Source organism: Egretta garzetta, unplaced genomic scaffold (genome assembly GCF_000687185.1).
Source record: "Egretta garzetta isolate BGI_Z169 unplaced genomic scaffold, ASM68718v1 scaffold215, whole genome shotgun sequence".
Classification (NCBI taxonomy): domain Eukaryota; kingdom Metazoa; phylum Chordata; class Aves; order Pelecaniformes; family Ardeidae; genus Egretta; species Egretta garzetta.
This window is the reverse complement of record NW_009259719.1, coordinates 118210-136378: the sequence shown is the minus strand read 5'-3', so window position 1 is coordinate 136378 and position 18169 is coordinate 118210. Positions and strand designations below refer to the sequence as shown.

The following is an 18169-nucleotide window of genomic DNA, read 5'->3' as shown; positions in this document are numbered from 1 at the left end:
GTACCTGCATATGTGGGGGAAGGCTTCGGTCCTGTAGCATAGTACATGTTAGCATGAGACATTGTTTCTAGATCTATCTGCTTCTGCAGTTGAGATGTTAAAAAGATTTGATTTTTGTTTTGTTTTCAATATATAAAGGAAAAAAAAATGAGAACAGTGGCAAAATCATGTTGAGAGGCTGAAGAAAAAAAAAAATCCTTGGGGGCAAGTTGAGTTTGTTTGTCATCCGCTCCTGCTCTGGAAGCCAGCGCCAGTCTCTCAGCATTGCAGCATCCCTGTACTGTTCCGAAGTGCTCGTTGTTCTATAGGATGTTGTTTTTCTCCAGTGTAATGTTGTGATTGTTACCTGATAATGTTGCCAGGGACTTTACGTTATAAGAGGTGGTCCATCTTGTTTGATGTATTTGGCTGAAAAAACAGTGGTGGTTTTTTTATTATTTAAATTCCTAGCAACTGTGACTACAGTAACGTGATGAGTAGCACATACAGCGAGGAGGCGACATCGATGCTGGCCTCCTTAAAAATGTCATCTGAACTTTTTTAAAAAAAAATTTAAAAATATTTTTAAAACATTTTAAAACATTTTTCTGTGTGTTCCAAAAACAGAATATTTGTATTTGGAAAAAATCCTGGAGTGTAATTTAATCCTAAAAACTCTAGCCTTTGTGTATATGGTAAATGTTTGTATTTTGCAGTTTCTGTTCTGCTTTTTAGATAAATAAAATGTATATGGATATTTTTAAGTCATCTTTGCTTTTTTTAGATGAGTTTGTAATCACCTTATAACGGAAAATAAAACTTTCCTTTATAAACCAGCTATGCTGTTGGCTGCTTTTCTTTTTTTTTTTTGGTCTTTGGGTAGCTCAATTCTTCCTTTAAACTTACTCATTATTTATTGTGAGGTTGTTGGCTTGGGGTTTGGGTGTGGTTTTTTCTCCTTATAAAATATTCCTTCCTCACTAACCTGCTTGGCCCAGCTCACTATCTGACTTCACACCTGCCATGGTTTCACCCTGGTCAGCAGCTCAGCCCCACACTCACCCCCTTGCTCAGTGAGATGGGGAGAGAATCGGAAAGGTAAAAGTAAAAGTAAAAAAAAAAAAAAAAAAAAAAAAAAGTCGGCTGGGATACAGACAGTTTAATAATTGAAAAAAGGAGGAAAGAAAAAAAACACACACCGAAGAGGGGGGAAAAACGAAACCAAGAAAAACAAGTGATGCAAAAAAAAAAAGGAAAATAATTTCTCACCACTAAGCAACCAATGCCCAGCCAGTCCCCGGCAGTGGCCGCCCCTGCCTGCTGCAGGGTGATTTCTGCACACACCAGCACAGGGTCTGGAATGGCCCCTGGGCCAGTTGGGGTTGGCTGTCCCGGCTCTGCCCCCTCAGCTCCTTGTGCCCCCCCAGCCTCCTCGCTGGCAGGGCAGCGTGCGCAGCAGCAAAGGCCTTGGTGCTGCCAAGCAAGAGCTAAACCATCCCTGATGCTCAACGTTTGTTTTCCTGGTGTGTGAGCCCAGTCATTTAAGGCTCTCTGGTGGCTTGTCCAGTCAAGCAGATGAAGGTTAAACCTGAGAGGCTTTTCCTTAAGTCCTGATTTGAGGTAGGGAAAAAAAAAAAAAAAAAACCCCACCACAAACCCCAGCATGTAGGTGGCTACTATTTGTGAAAAGTAAAGCTGCTCATCACTCGTGCATCAGGCCCTGATCACTGCTGAGCTCCAGCACCCCATGCCCAGGATTAGCCCCACAGCTCTCTTTATTCAGAGCTTTTTTTGGCTCGGTTGGTTATTTTGCTGGGTGAGAGTTGAGGACTTTGGCAGGGATTTCCCCTCCCATCAGCAAAGCCCGCAATGCCTGGGCTGAGCCGCCTGATACCGGCACAGACAGCAACTGCAGCACATCGCAGGTTAAAATAAATAAGCAATTTTAAACGCCACTGAGAGCCATGAGCTGCTGTGCTGGTTTTGGCTGGGGTAGAGCTAATTCTCTTCCTACTAGGTAGTATGGGGCTGTGTTTTCATTCTTGCTGAGCAGGACTGAAGAAAAGCCAAGGCCTTTTCTTCTCGCCCCATCAGCAAGGAGGCTGGCGGGGGGGGGACAAGGAGCTGGGAGAGGACTGACCCCAACTGACCCCAGGGATATCCCCCACTGTATGGCATCACACGCAGCACATAAAGATGGGGGAAGAAGGAAGGGGAGACACATTCGGAGTGATGGCGTTTGTCTTCCAAAGTCACCATTACACATGATGAAGCCCTGCTTTCCTGGGGATGGCTGAGCACCCGCCTGCCCATGGGAAGCAGGGAATGACTTCCTTGTTTTGCTTTGCTTGCGTGCATGGCTTTTGCTATATTAAACTGTCTTTATCTCAACCCACGAGTTTTCTCACTTGTGCTCTTCTGATTTTCTCTCCCCCATGCCACCGGGGGGGAGTGAGCAAGTGGCTGCGTGGGGCTCAGTTGCCGGCTGAGGTTAAACCATGGCAGCTGCTGCCGAAGGGCTTCATGTACCTACCATGGGCAGCCATCATCTATCCATGGCTGCGGCCGGCTCCCTCAGCCAAGGTCTGTGGGACACAAGGGGACATTAGAGGGAAGATACGCTGCCCACTGAGGTGCCTGGCAAGCACATGCCAGGGGAGCAGCACCATGCTAACCTTCTACCTGGTGTACACACCAAAACCCCATTGGTCACATTGCACGGGCTCTTGTTAAACCTGCCAGTGCCCCAGCACCTTGGTTGGCTCCACGTGGATTTGGCAAGCCCCCAGTACCTCGTTCTGAAGTTTGCACCCCAGAGGGCAGCCAGAGATGGCAGATAAGGCTTGTTTATGTGACAATGATTCCCCAAGTCTAACCAGGAGCATTTCCATACCATGCTCAGCCCTCCAAACATTCCTGCATTATGCACTTCGCCATGAAGGGTTGCAAAACCCTTTGCTCACCCTTTCTTTGCCAGTGAGGAGAGATTCCCTACGGCTTTATCTGGGGAGCATCCCAGCCTGCACTGCCCATGCTGGGAGCACAGAGGTGTCCCAAACCCCTTTGTAAGAGCAAAATCCTCAACACAGGGGATACAAGGAACTATGTTCTGGGTTCGTGGCAGTCATCTCTTTGGACATCTGATTTCAGAGGTGGGATGACTCGGCTACCACAGTGTGGCTCCCCAAGGCACCCCACTAGAGCTGCAGGGTGCCAGCACATCGTCCTCCAGCGGTTTTACTAAGTCATCCATAGGGATTAACCGTAGCTTCGCAAACATTGCCACGGCCACATCATGGCTACCACGTGCTTTGCTGCATTGGTGTTTTGTCACGAAGAAGCCAAGGAACAACCCTAGCCCCACACTGGTAGCCCTACAAGCAGTACCCCCCCCCAGCAAAATCTCCTGCATGCCCTCCCCCTTGTCCTTCAAGGTGTTTCTTACCTGGGGATCCTCCACCAAGTTAAAATAGAGCTGGAAGCAGAGTGCTGCCTCACTGTTGTCCTCCAGCAGAAAGAGACACGAACAAAAACAAATGCATTTCATTTGCTTTTATTTAATTTAAAAAAAAAGTCAAAGTCATTGCAATCCCATTTAAATACAGAGATTTACAAAGAGGTCCAAAACAGGACTAAAATATTCTTTGAAATGCTGTACTTTTAAATATTGTGCTTTCATAGATACATAAGAAAATTAGCATATAAAAATACTTTACAAGGAATACACTCTAATATATGGATAAAAATACACATTTAAGTAATGCATTTCATCTTCATATCATTCAAAATGCATAGGAAGGGATACAAGGACCAAGTTTTTCTTCCTTTTTTTTTAAAGCCTTTAATAAAAGTCTTCATTAAAAACCTATGAGAAGCCCCAGTGAGCTTCCACTGCTCATAATATTGCATATAAAAACACTTTCGGCTGCACTGTCAATGCTCCACAGTATCAATTATGGCACATTATCTAGTTGTGGCAGCAATGGTATGGGATATTGCATACTCGAAGAAAAATGGCTACAACGACAAATAGCTGGATGGGGCCAGACACATGGCTCGAAGAAACACCCTGATACGGGACGCTACTGCAGGGGGACAGAGTCGCAAAGCGCCTTGGGGACGGATGGCAGGGGGACAAGTCCTGGCTCAGCAAAGCAGCAAAGGTGCGGCATACACCCATCCGACACCTTACGTGCGCACCACCAGCACACAGACTGAAAGGGTGAGCAGGGAACGGGGGTGCTGGGTGCCAGGGCTGTGGGTCCCCGACCGAGTGAGGTCCTCATCTCCACCGTGCCTGAGCCTTCCGGGGGAAAGTGATGCCAGGCTCATGCCACCACCGGGACATGGACATCATCATAAAGTGCTAATACATGAAACATGGCAGGCAGATGAGGAAACCCCCTCTTCCCTGCGGGGCTGGGGGCTCTGGGGAGGGAGGGGAGCGACCATGGGGCATCATGCTTGCAAAGCCACGGAGAGGCCAGCGACAGAAGAAGACGGGTGGACCAGGGGCAAGCAGACAAACCCACATGGGCACACACACTGCCCAGCCCACGCAGGACACACAACCTCCAGCTAACAAAGGGCTTCTCATGCCACTGCCTGACCAGAGACAACAAGGTGTTACTAATTCAAAAAACTAGGGACAGCCCTGGGAAGATTGCTATTCTGCTATTTACTTGCAGGCACAGGCCAGGGTTGCAAGCAAGAGATCTTCATAAAGCTGAGACAAACAAAGTGGCTGGGGATTTGGGCAGGAATTCAAGGCCTTTAGCCATGGGTACGGCCTTTTGCTCTGTAATGACTACTCCAGCACGTGTAACCACATTGCTCATGGGAATTGATGGTGAGATGAGGTGCCTCATCCTGCTGCAGGGCGAGCCAGCCCTGGCGGGAAAGTGTGGATGGGGCTGGCAGGAGGCAGTTGCAAATACCAATTTTTGACCAAGAATTGCATCTAGTCACTCTCAAGCACATTTTGAAATGTCTTTTAAACAGGGCTCTCCAGAGCCCTGCACCGGGAGTGCAAGGGGCTGCGGAAATCAATTTATCATCAGGAGTGTTAAAAGGATGGAGCTGGGCACAACAGAAAAGGAAAGGTGTTTCAGTCTTGCTGTACGCAATTAACCAAGCAAACAAGAAACATAATAGCACCATGTGTGTTTATAGGATGGCCAAGGCCTTCAGGGTGAGGAGGGTGTCAGAGGCAGGACCCCACGCACGCCAACAGCTGGGGCGCAGGGGGATGCCCTGCCACGGGGGATGGCTGTGGATGCTCCTTCCTCCCGTCGGCAGCTCATCCCACCACCGGCGCTGCCCACAGCCCGAGATGCGCATCCAGCTCTGACCTTCCCAGCAATATCTGGCGGTCTACAGGCGACAGCTCAACTGAAGACCCACCTCCCCACTTGCAGGTTATGGTACACACAGCATTTACAAATACCAGTGCAAAAAACAGGAAAAACACCCCAAATACCACAACGGCTCAGCAGAGGCCCTGGGCTCTGCTCCCGCTGCTCAGAGCGTCTGGACGCTTGCCTTGACCTCGGTGCCGCGGGCCACCTGTGCTGGCAGCTCTCCGTTCCCCTCCGGGGGAGCGTTGGCAGCCAGTGCCAAGGGGTTTCGGCTAATCACCAGGTCCAGCTTATCTCCAGCCTCCGAAATCAGGGGAACAGCCAGACAGCAGTCAAAGTCTCTCGTTCGGATGCGGTTTACCTGCCAGGGTGGATTTAGGACATGCCATGGGGAGGAACAACAGAAAGACCATGTTTGTTAGTCAGAAAATGCAAGGCTGGTGCTAAACCCACACCTGTGAAAACACACAACTCTCGGGGGCCCCCGGTTCCAGGTTCCCAGCAGAGCAGAGCGGGGGGCACCTGCAGGCTGAGCACATCCTCGCTTATCTGGGAAATGATGCAACAACTGGTATAGCAAAGGGAAAACAAAGTCTGGATCAGGCATAAACCCTGACCCCCGGCGACTGGGGCGGTCTTACAAGCATTTAAACACTGCAGGGCTCAAAACCAATTCTCCAGTTCAAGCCGGTAGGAGAAAGGTTGCCGTTTTCCATTATTTTTTTGCCATCATGGCTTTTACTGGCCTTAAATCTGTTATGTGGGATAGTCGGCACCCAGAAACCAAGTTCAGCTCAGACCCTGAAGCTTCTGCCAACCATTTTCCAGCTCAGCCAGCAGTAAATTGAGACTATACTGAACAGTTTCTGCTTCTCCTCTCCATTCACGTCCTTCATTTCAGAGGAGTCTGGATGCGTTTCATGTGGTCTCAGAAGGTGGCTGCAAATTCTCTCTGCAGGATTCAGCAGTGAAAGCACTTTTACTGCTGTCTCTTGGAGACCTTCAAGCACATTTTTAGGCTGGGTCACCTGTAAGAACCACTCCAGTTCTCTCGCCTACAGCTACCAGAGCACCTGGGCTTGGCGCCACCACAGCTCCGGGATGGAGGGGGCTGGCAAACAGCATGGGGAGAAGAAGCAGGGCAGGGAGAAAGGAATTTCCCACCCACCTTTGGAGCGAACATAACCCCCGGGGCCACGCGCTGCTTCCTTCTCTGGGTAAGGGCTGGATGAGTCCATGCAAACCTTCCATCCACAACCCTTTCCCAGCATTAATGCGTGCCTGTGGAGCTGGGCTCTGTGACAGCAGCAGTGTCCCCCCTAGCTGATATCCACACAGTTGACCCCAATACTGCTCCTTACAGTGTAGTAACTAAGGACAATGTCTAGACCACACGTGGACAAGGAGAGATAAGCCAGGAGCTTGCTCTGACTTCGCTCTACGCCAGCCAGGCAGTTCCAGTGCAGAAATGCCATTAGTGCAATGCTGTGCTCCAGCTAATCCAGCCAGCCAGGAGGCAGAGGGACTGTTACAGCAGGGACAAGGTGTTGCGCTGGCCTTCAGGCACATCGTCATGCCCATAAGCAGCAGCACTGTGAAACATCCTCAGCAACGCATCTCTGTACTTCTTGCTGGGAGTTGCCTGTACCAGGTCTGCAATCCCTCATTCACAACTCAACACGTCAGCGCGATGGCAATCGCCCCATCTTCTTGTAGGTGTAAGCCATGCGGCACAGCATGTGGAAGGGGGGTGTCGAAAGTCCATGCTGCTCTGTTTAGGATTTCGGGCACACCTCCCAGAGCACTTGGCACTCGCAAAAAGTGACACGTCCAACATTCAACAGAAAGGCAGCCCAGAGCCTAATTAGCTTCTTGTTCATTCTTGCACCATCTTTTATTTGAAGCCGAGAAGGAATAATTGTATAGCAGCCAACTGGCTAGAGACCGTAACAAGCTTAAACAAGGTTCCCCACAGCGCTGCCAGTTCTCCAGTTACCTGATGTACATAATATATTGGCTCCAATCCTTCTGCTAACAACCCCCGCCTAGAAATTAGTAAAACTAAACATCTTTCTGAATGTTTCCAAGTATGGTCACAGTATCAGCATTTCCAAATGGTGGCAATTTTTCCATTGGGGTTGCGCTCTATCAGTTGCTGTTTGAGTTGCCCCAAAGCTAAAATAATTGGGTTTCATCCATATAAAGTTCCTCTCCAATCTTCAAAACTCACCGTGCTCTTACTGTCCCTCTGGTAGTCTGATATGCCCAGGTGACATTTATTACAGACACTTCTTTTGACCAGAGTTTTTATTCTACTTCTGCATCAGCTATGTCAGGTCAAGTATCTTTCAACGAAAAATATCCATGAAAAACACTTTGCTTGAGGGATTTGTTTCCTAGATAACTCTTTTAGTTGTCAAAGGCATGCACAGAACTTCAGGAACACCACTTAACTCCACATGGGGCTTTGCAGGAACACGTATGGGTCAACACAATCTAGTTCATCCAAAAATCACCCTCTTACACAATAGGAAAAGGACTGAGGGTGAGAGGGGGAAGCAGCACAGCTTTTCGGTTGTTTTGAACTGCCCAAGCTCAAAAAGGCCAGTGCCAGGCAGGATGTGTCCTTGAATAGGTGTGACCTAGGGGTACCACCTGGGGGTACTACCTAGTGATTTCTCATTATAAAACACAGGTCTCATTGAGCTCTTGGTGGCTGAGTGCTCACCTAGTTGGCTAACTATTACCTTTCATTAAAGTTAGTGCTGCCATGGATGGGTTTCACTTCTCTCTTCCTCTCAGCCACTCATTCACTCCGTCCCAGCCTCCAGAACTGCATTTTGCATTTATTACCTGAAGCACTCTGTCATATGGCTTGAGGCCACACTGATCTGCTGGCCCATCCGGACGGACCATATTTACATAGACACCTTTTTCTAACAGGCCATCCGACACACTGAATCCAAAGTCTTCACTCTCCGGGTCTTTGTGGAGTGTCATCTGGAGGAGCAGAAACAGAACACGTGTTTTAACGCAGCAGATGTACAGGGTTGGCAGGACAGGAATAGCATAGGTAACGTGTGTGGACCTACAGTGATTCTGCTCTAGGTCTCCTGGGCAGGTTTTTCTTAGCCTCGGCAGGTAATACGGATTGAGCCTTATTGAGCCTTATTCTTATTACTGAGCCAGACACCAGCTGGTAGATCAGCTTAGGTAGATCGCATGGACAAGTGCTTTGGTGACTGACATGTAACCAACCACACAACAGTCCCTCTCCCTTGAATGTGGAAGGAAACGCAAGCAGTGTAATACAGACAGCTGCCGTATTTCACCCAAAGAGCAACAAAGCAAGGGTTATTAATGGAGCATCGCCTTCCCTGGCCCAGGTTACACTCCGAATCCTCTGTGTATGCCAGACCAGCGCATGAAAAATCAACATGTTCATGGGGAATTTTCAATGTAGTGTGTCAGATGTGAGGACAGCCCATTTTTAATACATCACTCAGCAAGAACATCTAAAGTTCTCCAATTATTCATGAGTTCTTTTCAGAAAATTCCTCTCAGTAAGTGCTGATGTACTGAGGACAAGAAATGGGTTACCTCAACACCCTTCCCTTGAGCATGTCACACTTTGGCCTCATCTAAAGGAGGGGTGTGCTACTGGAAGTGTATCTTGCCATGGGATAACACTGGGAGCCAGGGACAACCGATTCCCCAACACCACCAAAATCTCCCTTTGCCTCCTGTGAACTGGGAGTGCATCTCTACCATGAGGCTCTAACTCCATCACTGCGTTCTTGGATGGGTGAGCTTCATGGCTGTGCAGTCCTTGGGAAGAACAGCACCCAGGATGACGCACAGGAGCAGCCCACCTGGCCTCAACCTCATCTCCAAACACAGCCAACAACAGATGCTCCAGCAGAATGAAAAGTCACCCTATAACATGCCTAATTACACAGCTCTCCTCCTTCAGGTACGAAGGAGTTTTATTTAAAGACACATTTGCCATGCCCTGAAGGACAAGAGCAGCTCAAACATGAAAAAGTTGTTTTTTCCAGATACCATAACTGCAGGTTTTGTTCTAAAGTCACACTAGGAAAGAAAAAGGCAATCAAATTTTTTGAAACCTCTCCAGCTCCCTTCCCTGCCTGCATTCTGCATCAGCAGCTTCTACAGTTAATTACTTCTTCTAATTACCGTTGCCTTGCCCCATGCTTAAACTGGCTACGTTCAGCTGGGTACTGAATTCAAACAAGTATCTCAGCGCTGAAGTGCTACCATTTGCACCGCTTCAGGAAAGGCTGGGGGTAGAGTGGAGAGGGAGGGAAAACAAGTTATTTTTAAGTTATTATAAGTTATTTTTGTATATGAAAAGTGGCCTAATGAGTGGAGTGTGACGCTTGAAAGGGGTTGATGGGTCTCCACGGGGCCGTACTTTGAGCTCTCTCGCCTGTATCTGTAGCACCAATTAATGAACTCCAGAACACAAGGACATGGAAATCTCATATAATAAAGGGAAACAGCAAAGCACAGGCTTGAACCCCGCTGAAGTATGGCAGCTAAAGCCCAATACTCTTCTGAAGGGGCCCCTTACTCTTCATCTAATCCTCTGGAAACCTTTACTGAAGACCTTGGTGGGGGCTGCCTTTAACAGGGAACATTTCTTGGGAATCCCTCTGAACAAAGGAGATTTTCTATAAGGTTGCAAAGCTTCTACAGCTTTAACCATTGAGGTACCGCAGTGCCACAGCCAGACCAACCCTTGGCAACACAGACCTTGTGAAACTCTAGAGGGGTAGGGGACATGATTTCCTGCATCTCCTTCTCGATCTTCTTCATGTCCAGGTTCCTCTCGTTCTTCTTGGCAGGGGAGCTGCTACCCTCGGTCTGTCCATCATCACAACTGGAATTTGCTTTCCTCAACGGGCTCAGTCCTGACGGGTTGACAGAGTCCAGGAGCAACTTGCTGCCCTCCAGGCCCAGGTTGTGCACACTCCCCGTCATGATGGATGCCTGTAGGGTGAGGGCACAAAGTCACTCTTGCTGAGCCAGCAGCAGGCAGAGATGGACCACACAGCAAGAAAAGTGGCACAGACAACAACAGGGGAGCACCATTGTTCTCATTAATCAGAAAAGGAAGTACCAAGAAGCTCTTCCAGTTAGCTATAAAAGCCATTTCCAGACCTCAGGAGCCTACTGCCAGGTCTATCGCTGACCTGCTACGTGCTCTCCCACCCCAACATGGAGCTTTATCCCAGAAGGAAGCATTTGTGAAGCACTTCCTTATTTTTTGACGACCCCTTCTACACAAACAGGGGCAGGCAGGCCTCATCTTGTGCAGGAACCTTCTTGGTAGTCAAGAAGGATGAACATCCCCATCTCAAGGGGCTCCCAGAGGAACTGGTGTCTGCCTGGCTCTCCAGACTACCCCTGCAGGCTGCAGCTCACCGTCAGCATTGCACAGTGCTGGCAATGGCCCAGGGAAGTCAATACCTGGGACTCCACTGAGGCCAATTCGGCAGAGAAATTAGGATTTTATCTGTCAGTAAATGGGAGCCGTCACTGAGCAAAACTGAGTTAAAAATATGAAATTAAGTAGTATTTAAGCCTGGTCATCCTTGATAGCATCCATTAAACGATGCCCCTAAGTAGATTCTACTCCATTTGGCAATGCTTTTCACTAATGAGATTACATTGATCAAAGCTAACGAAGGAGTCAAGAATCCAGTCTGTGGAACCTCAACTGGCTCCAGGTCACAGAGTCCATTTAAACAGCGTAATGAAAACTGTCATTTCAAAGTTCAGGCTCCAAGGGTCTGCAGTCCCATTAAATGTCAAAAGGTAGAAGAAAGAAAACAAAAGATAGGGAGCAGATAGCAAAATTCAGCAATGTTAAATGTGGCAAGTCAAAGAGGAATTGCTCCTGTGCACAGGGGAAATACCATCTGACTATATCTCTAATCAAGGCCCTCCAGCTCTTTACTCCAAGCTGGAACAAAGGCAAATAAAGTGAATTCTGGTGGCAGTATAAAAATGCCAGCACTACCCATGTTATCCCAAATAGGGATGGATAAATTACAGAAAACCTTTTAGCTTTGCACTTTTCAAGTCTTCACAGAAAAATGGCTTAATCAGCTCGAGTTTGGACAAAACTCAAATACTCGCTACACGCTGGAAGGGCACAGAGTTGCCACATACTTGAAACGCAGATTAACAAGCCAGGGTACCTTTGTTCACTGACTTCAGGCAACCTCAGTACCCCCCAGGACACCGCACCATGCTGCACCACCATCAGCATGGCAGAGCCAGGGAGGAGAACAGGGAGGGCTGTGCACATCGTGCTGCTGTCCTCCCTCATGCGCAGCAAATACCGAAACCAGCCAGTACCCAAGGGCACGCCGTTCCGACAGCATCCCACTCTCTCTCTATCCTCAAGGTATTTAAATACTCCGTGCAGCATCACAAGCAATTTGCTAGGTGTTTCGGGTTAAGCGCAAACAGCAGAAAGGGCAATTCTGGACTTCTCCAGCCTGTGGCTGCCCCACATTATTTTTCCCCATGTCTTGGTTGCCATCAAAGCACAGCAGGGACACACGCTCCACTAGACATACTGAAAAAAACCTCTTTCTACTCACACTGTGTAGTCTGGGAGTGGATTGCTACTGTGTGTGAACGTGTTTCCAGGCTATCCTGGGTCATCTTGCGTGACTCTCTTTCTTTTTCAAATGTGGAGCACAAAGGATCAAATTTTTAAAAAAACATAAAAAGCAAAACAAAAAAAATCTGTGACTGTCGTAAAATCACAGGAGGCCAGGAGCTGGAGCTTAGAAACCTGTGATACAGCAAAAGCCCCAGTGAGCATTGCACATCCCACACCTCAGGAAGGATGGGCACATGGAGAGGGAGGAACAGATCTGTGGGACTTGAGATTCAATAAAAGGGGAGTTGAAACCCCTCAGACTTCTGCTACAAACACATCACTTTCCTTTTGTTCCCCAGAACCTCCCAAAATATTCTAGAAATGTGATAAATACACCAAAACCCTAGAGCTGCTCAGCTTTTTATAAAATTTCTTTACATTTTTTAAAGCATTGCTATAACTCTCAAAGCTCCAAAGCCTTAAAACAGCATGAATCAAAAGCCCACGCATCCCTGCACCACGGATCCCTGGAAAAGGAAAAGAATTGGGCAGAAAGATATTTTCTCTATCCTGGCATTTCACAGTAGCCCAACAAATCCCTTCTTTCATGTTTAGATGCCAGCCATTATGCACAAGAGAAACATCTATGCATCATTTCAGGGGAGTACTTTTTCTTAAGTAGTCAACAACAATTTAGAAAGGTCAATAGCAGCTGCCTAAACTCATTTCTAAATACATTCAGGTCCAGGAGATAAGTGTTTGAGGGAAGAAGTTACAGTTTCTGGGGGCTGGGGCGGGTTTAGGTTTTGTGGGGGTTGTTTTTATTTTAAGTCAGCATTTTCTTAAGCAGTTAAGATAATAAATACACCATTTCGTGCTTCAGCACAATAAAATTAATTGAGATTTCCTCTCCCACTTACAGTTGCTAAGGATCAAGCAGGAAAGAACAATTAGTTAAGTCCCTTGTCACCAATATTTTCACATATAAACCAAAACAGGACTTTCCTTTTCCACCTGCAATTACTCAGCAATTGCCTTGTCTCTCGGAAGCCTAAGCAATATGCGATTGTGCATAAAACCAGTCCCACTGGGGGTGATGGAGGGCATGACCCAGCGAGCTCTCCCCGGTCTTCTGCACCCTGAAGGCAGGGGGAGGGAGGAGTTTGTGGGGTCCCACTCCTCCTTTTGGGCTGCGGGAGCTGAGCTGGGGATGGGAGCAGCATGGGTCCCATCCCGCCGGGCAGGTTTGCTTCCCGCTGCTCGGCAGTCTCAGGGGAGGCCTTTATTTGCATCCCACAGCTTAGAAGTCCAGGCTCCCCATCCTATAACCGGACACAATAACATGACCTCCAAAGCATTTTGGATAAAGAAAAGAGAAAGTGGTTTGTGAAGAGAGGAAACACCTTTATTTCTGCAGGAAGCAATTACTTTCTCAGATTTTTCCATGGGGAAGGCTGGCTGAAAAGCTTCCAATTACCTATTTCACTGAAACTGTTTCCGGCAGAGTGACAGCTGAATGCAAGACGTATGTTGGGCCTGTCCATATCTGAAGTATGCCAAGGCTTCAGTCCCAATGGGGTTTGGGGGGGGGCCTCCTTTTGCTTGGCCTTTAAGTGCTTCAGACAGACAGTATCTTTCCAAGCAGAGGGTTTACTGTTTGATAGCGAAGGTTTGCCAACAGTCTTGTGAAGATTGTTGGCCAGCAACAGTTTGCAAAAAAGAGCATGGAGTTTCTGGTGGCTGAGTCATTGGCTCAGGGAAAAAGTGCACACAAGCAACTGTCTAATGAGCCATAGTCATCCATTAGCACAAACACTGACATGGATTAAACTCGAATCCTTCGTCACACCACTGGCAGCACAAGGATGCTATGGGCAATTAACAGATCTAACATTTACAGCAAGAGCAAAACAGTCAGATCAGCAGCAAATGCGAAAAGTGATTTACCTCAATCTCCCTCAAAAGTTCAGACTGGCCGCATGTTTCCAAATCCTCCAAAGCTTCTCCAAAAACACGCCAAAAACTATCCTCTTGAGTGGTCTCAAGGCCATTTTGGCGGTTGGGGTATCTGTTGTAACGTAGGAACCAAACATTGTCAGCACTCTTCTGCAGCAGGATGAAAGCCGCGAGGCTACAGCAAGTGTCTCACCAGTAAAAGCAGAGACTTGAAGAGTCTTCATATACAAAAGCAAACAATATGAACTTTTCAGACAAGAGTCCGAATACGAGACCTCCATGCATTTACTAACAGGGCAAGTGTCCTTCAAAGGAAGAATTAAGTTGGTGTAGTAATGTCAAAGTTCAAAGGGTAAATTAAAAAGTGCCTGTAGGAAGATTGTAGGTTTAGGAAGACGTTTTGGTGAAATAGAGAAGTGAAAGAAAAAAGGATGCGTTATGGGTAAACCAGGAGCCTCAGAGACTGTTAGTACAAAGGCTGATGGGATAGAGCTCAGATCTGAGACACAGAACACCTGAGAAGAGAGAGAAAAACACAGAGGGTAACAGACATGGTGAGAAAATGATAAATACATTAGGTCTCTATGAGAGTAAATAATGCAAAGATGTATATAAAAATGATTTCCCTGGGCCGGACAAGCAAACGCACACTACAGCCAGCAATATCGACAGTGTCACGTATAACCCATACAAACCAAGTTTCATTTGCTTTGGAATGGCCAGGGAACTGAGCTGTTACTTTCAGGAGGTCTCTTTTTTTGCTAAACAGTCATGGTGCTTACAGCTGTGTAAAGGTGGCCACCAGTTCTATGTCCAACAGAGAAGAAGGACAGAGAGAACCTCTCTCATGCTGGTACAAACGCACATTAACGTGAACACTGAGTGCACCTTGCCAGGGATTCTGCAATTTCCTACCTTGGCAGTTTCAGCATCTCTTATCTCTGACCACAAGTCAGGTTCGATTCTCAGACTTCTAAAGCAAATAGCAATTAAACATGCTGAAGCCCTCTGAACCAGCCAGAGAAGTAGGTGATGCCAGAAGCTGCTTATGGACACCAGGCTCTGTGCAAAACTCAGATTGTCAGTGCTCAGTTTAACAGGAGCCTCTTGAAGGAAAGCAAGGAAATCAAGGTCATGATAAACCCATTAGTGTGTCATGGGGAGAGACCCCAAGGGGACAGTGACATTAGAGCAGCTCTAATGCATCTTCTACGCATCCCATTAGGAGCTGCATGGACGAGGCTCCACCTCTGCAACATCTGGCAGCATCTCTCATGGCTTAATGGTCATCAGCGTCGCAGATGGGAAGGGACGCTCATCCACCAGAGCCACTTAGCAAAGTCAAAACGTTTTACTTGAGTACAAGTCAAAGAGATCTTGGCCTCCATTAAATACATCATGACCCCTTGGGCTATTAATAGAGCTTTTTCCAGCTCTCTATTAACTGCAAACTCTTCAGCACACACTTTGCTTTTCAACCACTGGTTTAAACGGGAGTCTGTAGCAGGCATAAACTCACACATGCGCTTTTGCTCCTTGCGGGATCGTGGCCTGCCTGGAGAGAGCAGTATCTGACATGGCTTATTGTATTTTAAATTTATCGCCTACCTTTTTTAAAGGACACTACCCTTTACACCAGGCAGAAAGGTCAAAAAAACACCCAGCAAGACTTTATAAAAACAAACCAAAATTTCCCCCCAAAAGGAATTTTTGATTCTTTCCCCTTACTCATTTCCTTCCTCTGCTCCCAGGTTCCCAAAGAGACAAACGTCCCTTCCAGTTACCAGTTTCTTGCCTCTCAGATCAGCAATATAACAAACACATCCAGGACGCAGTTGAATCAGTCCAGGCTCTCACACCACTGGGTCAGCAGGTTTTTCCAGGCTAAAGGCAGCCAGGGTTAGAGACATTTTGTTTTTCTCCCTAATAAAGACGGCTCATCGGCATGAACCATTTCACTTGCACTTTGACATCAGGGCTCAGAGCCCTCATTAGGGACACACAGGGCTTCGAGCACTCAGATTTGCTAACTTCAGCTGTTGGCAGCCTCGCTGGGAGGGCCACGAGGGATCAACGACCTCTGTGAGCCGGCTCTCACTGAGAGGCAAAACAAGAACAAAGTCTCCACCGTTGCCAGCCTTCCTGCCAGTTTGATCATCTTTAAATAGGTGGAAATGGCCATGAGATGTTCTAAGGGTTTTGTTTGGACAAACAAAAGTTAAGGAAAAAATTAAGAAAGGAAAAAAAAAAAAAAAAGAACCAACAGGAACAACACGACACACACAACTATGGGGACTCTGGAGGATGTCGAGGGGAGGGTTAGTTACAAAGCAATGGGGCTTTTCCACCACGTATGGCTCAGCAAGGGGCAGCCTCTGGCCAGGGCAGATCTAGCAGGATTTATACCCAAATCGAAGGGCAGCTGCACGCTCCTCCATGAGCTTGGAAGGTGTTGCAGGATTTCTCCCACACCGGCCGAGCCAGGGGATTAACTCAACCATGCTCACTTGGGATGGCTTCGACTGTGGTGCTGGAAGGGCCAAAGTGTGATGGAGAGAGATGCCCAGCTTTGGGAGATTTTCATTTGGACATGCAACCTCATACTGGTCCTGCAAGAGCTTTGGTTGGCCTTTTTGGCTTCATGGCATCAAGCTCTTGTGAACCTACATCCTCACTCGAAAGTGTCTCGCCAACACAAGAGGGGACAGCCCTGGCCATGCCTATTTATAACACCTAAACTATGAAAATACTGTAGCATTTATATGGCAGGATTATGAGGCATGGTAAGAACCTGTGGTCCATGCAGCTGAGACCGCCCTAACTACAGACACAAATGTCACCTGGCCACGGCAGAGGTGCCATAGACCTATACCCAGGGTAACCTGGCAATGTGGAGGTTGGCTTGACAGCGCAGATCACCACCCCAGCACCCCTCTGAGGACATCGCTGGCCACTCCATCACATTCCCATGCTCCCTTGTCCCTGTGCAGTGACACCCACATTTGCAGATGTGCCTCCCTGCCTCCTCCCACCCCTCCATACCTGCTGGGCTTGTCCCAGTCATCTTCACTGAAGCTTCCATCCATGTAGGGGTAGTTTTTCCTGGGGTCCCCTGGAGGGGTGCTGCTCTTTTGCCTGCTGTGTCTCCATTCATGTGGATGGAGGGCTATGCCCGCAGCCTGAGGTATGTATGTACCTAGGGAAGGCAAGTGGGGTGGAGAGAACGAGGGTAATACCTGGTCAGAAAACTTGAATGGAGTTAAGTGATGCTGAGCCAGGAGAGCCTCCTTCCCCAAGTCCCAAACCTGAGGCCATCTGGATTGCATACTTCTTCCATTTCAGTTGTCCAAAAGGAGTTGTTCTTCTCATCTCTTCTTGCTTTAACCAAAACAGCTTCTCAGGATCTTGTCATAAGGTGCCCCATTTCTCCCTTCCTCCCCCTCCTAAGTAGCTTTGTGGTGTGAGTCCAGGATCCACAGCCCAGGGCTACACATACCCACAGATGCAGATCCTACCCCCAGCCAGCTCCAACCTTAGTTAATGGCTCCTCTTTCCACACTGTACCCAAGAGTAACTGTGCTGCTGGAAATAGAAAATTGTGCTGTTTAAATACAGTGAGTCCTTCAAAGTGTAAAGAGAAGATGCTGCCAAGCCTCCCTTAGCGTGCCCAACCCCATTCATTTTGAAGGATTTGGAAGCCTGATTTCTATTAGGAAAAAAAAAATCTCCATTTAGATTCTCAACTGTCTTTGGGACTTAACAGGTAGCATAAAAAAAAATGAATAGGCTATATAAGGACAGCAGCAACGAAACTGCATCCGGAGCAGCCTGATGCAACAGCCTCCCTTCAACAAGCATGATGGTGCTGAGGGGACCTGGTGGTGGTCACCAACACCTGTGTGCTCGGCAGTGGTAAACAAGGAAAAGCCAGCCCTGAGCTCTAGAGCTGCCAGCCAGTTCCTGCAGGCGACAGAGCCCTTTCATGCCTTCGAGATCAGCTGGTGCAGGTACAGAAAACTGCATCAGGGACACGTGTGTGAAAGGCAAGGAACAGGAGGAAAAACTCTGCTGGCTTGGGAGAAGGGGAGGCTCATCTGTATCACATCTGATAGGAGATCAGTATGGACTGCTAGGATGAAATCAGGCAAGTTTCGGTACGTCTGCCCCCAAGGACTCCCCTGTACTGTGGTGTCTTACTCCGGAGATGCAAATCCAACACTACTGAGTCACAAGATCC

At 47.8% G+C, this 18169-nt stretch overlaps 1 protein-coding gene across 1 annotated transcript in view; it reads right to left on the bottom strand.

Moving 5' to 3' along the window:
* Positions 1–5499: 5499 nt before the first annotated feature.
* The window catches only part of GRIP2 (glutamate receptor interacting protein 2), a 119255-nt gene continuing 106585 nt past the window's right edge, over positions 5500–18169 (bottom strand). The window contains exons 20-24 of the mRNA XM_009639289.2: positions 16975–17128; positions 13924–14044; positions 10113–10349; positions 8190–8336; positions 5500–5697 (exon numbers count right to left, since the gene is read on the bottom strand). Of these exons, the coding sequence (XP_009637584.2) occupies positions 5500–5697; positions 8190–8336; positions 10113–10349; positions 13924–14044; positions 16975–17128 (857 nt within the window). The remainder of the gene's footprint in view (positions 5698–8189; positions 8337–10112; positions 10350–13923; positions 14045–16974; positions 17129–18169) is intronic.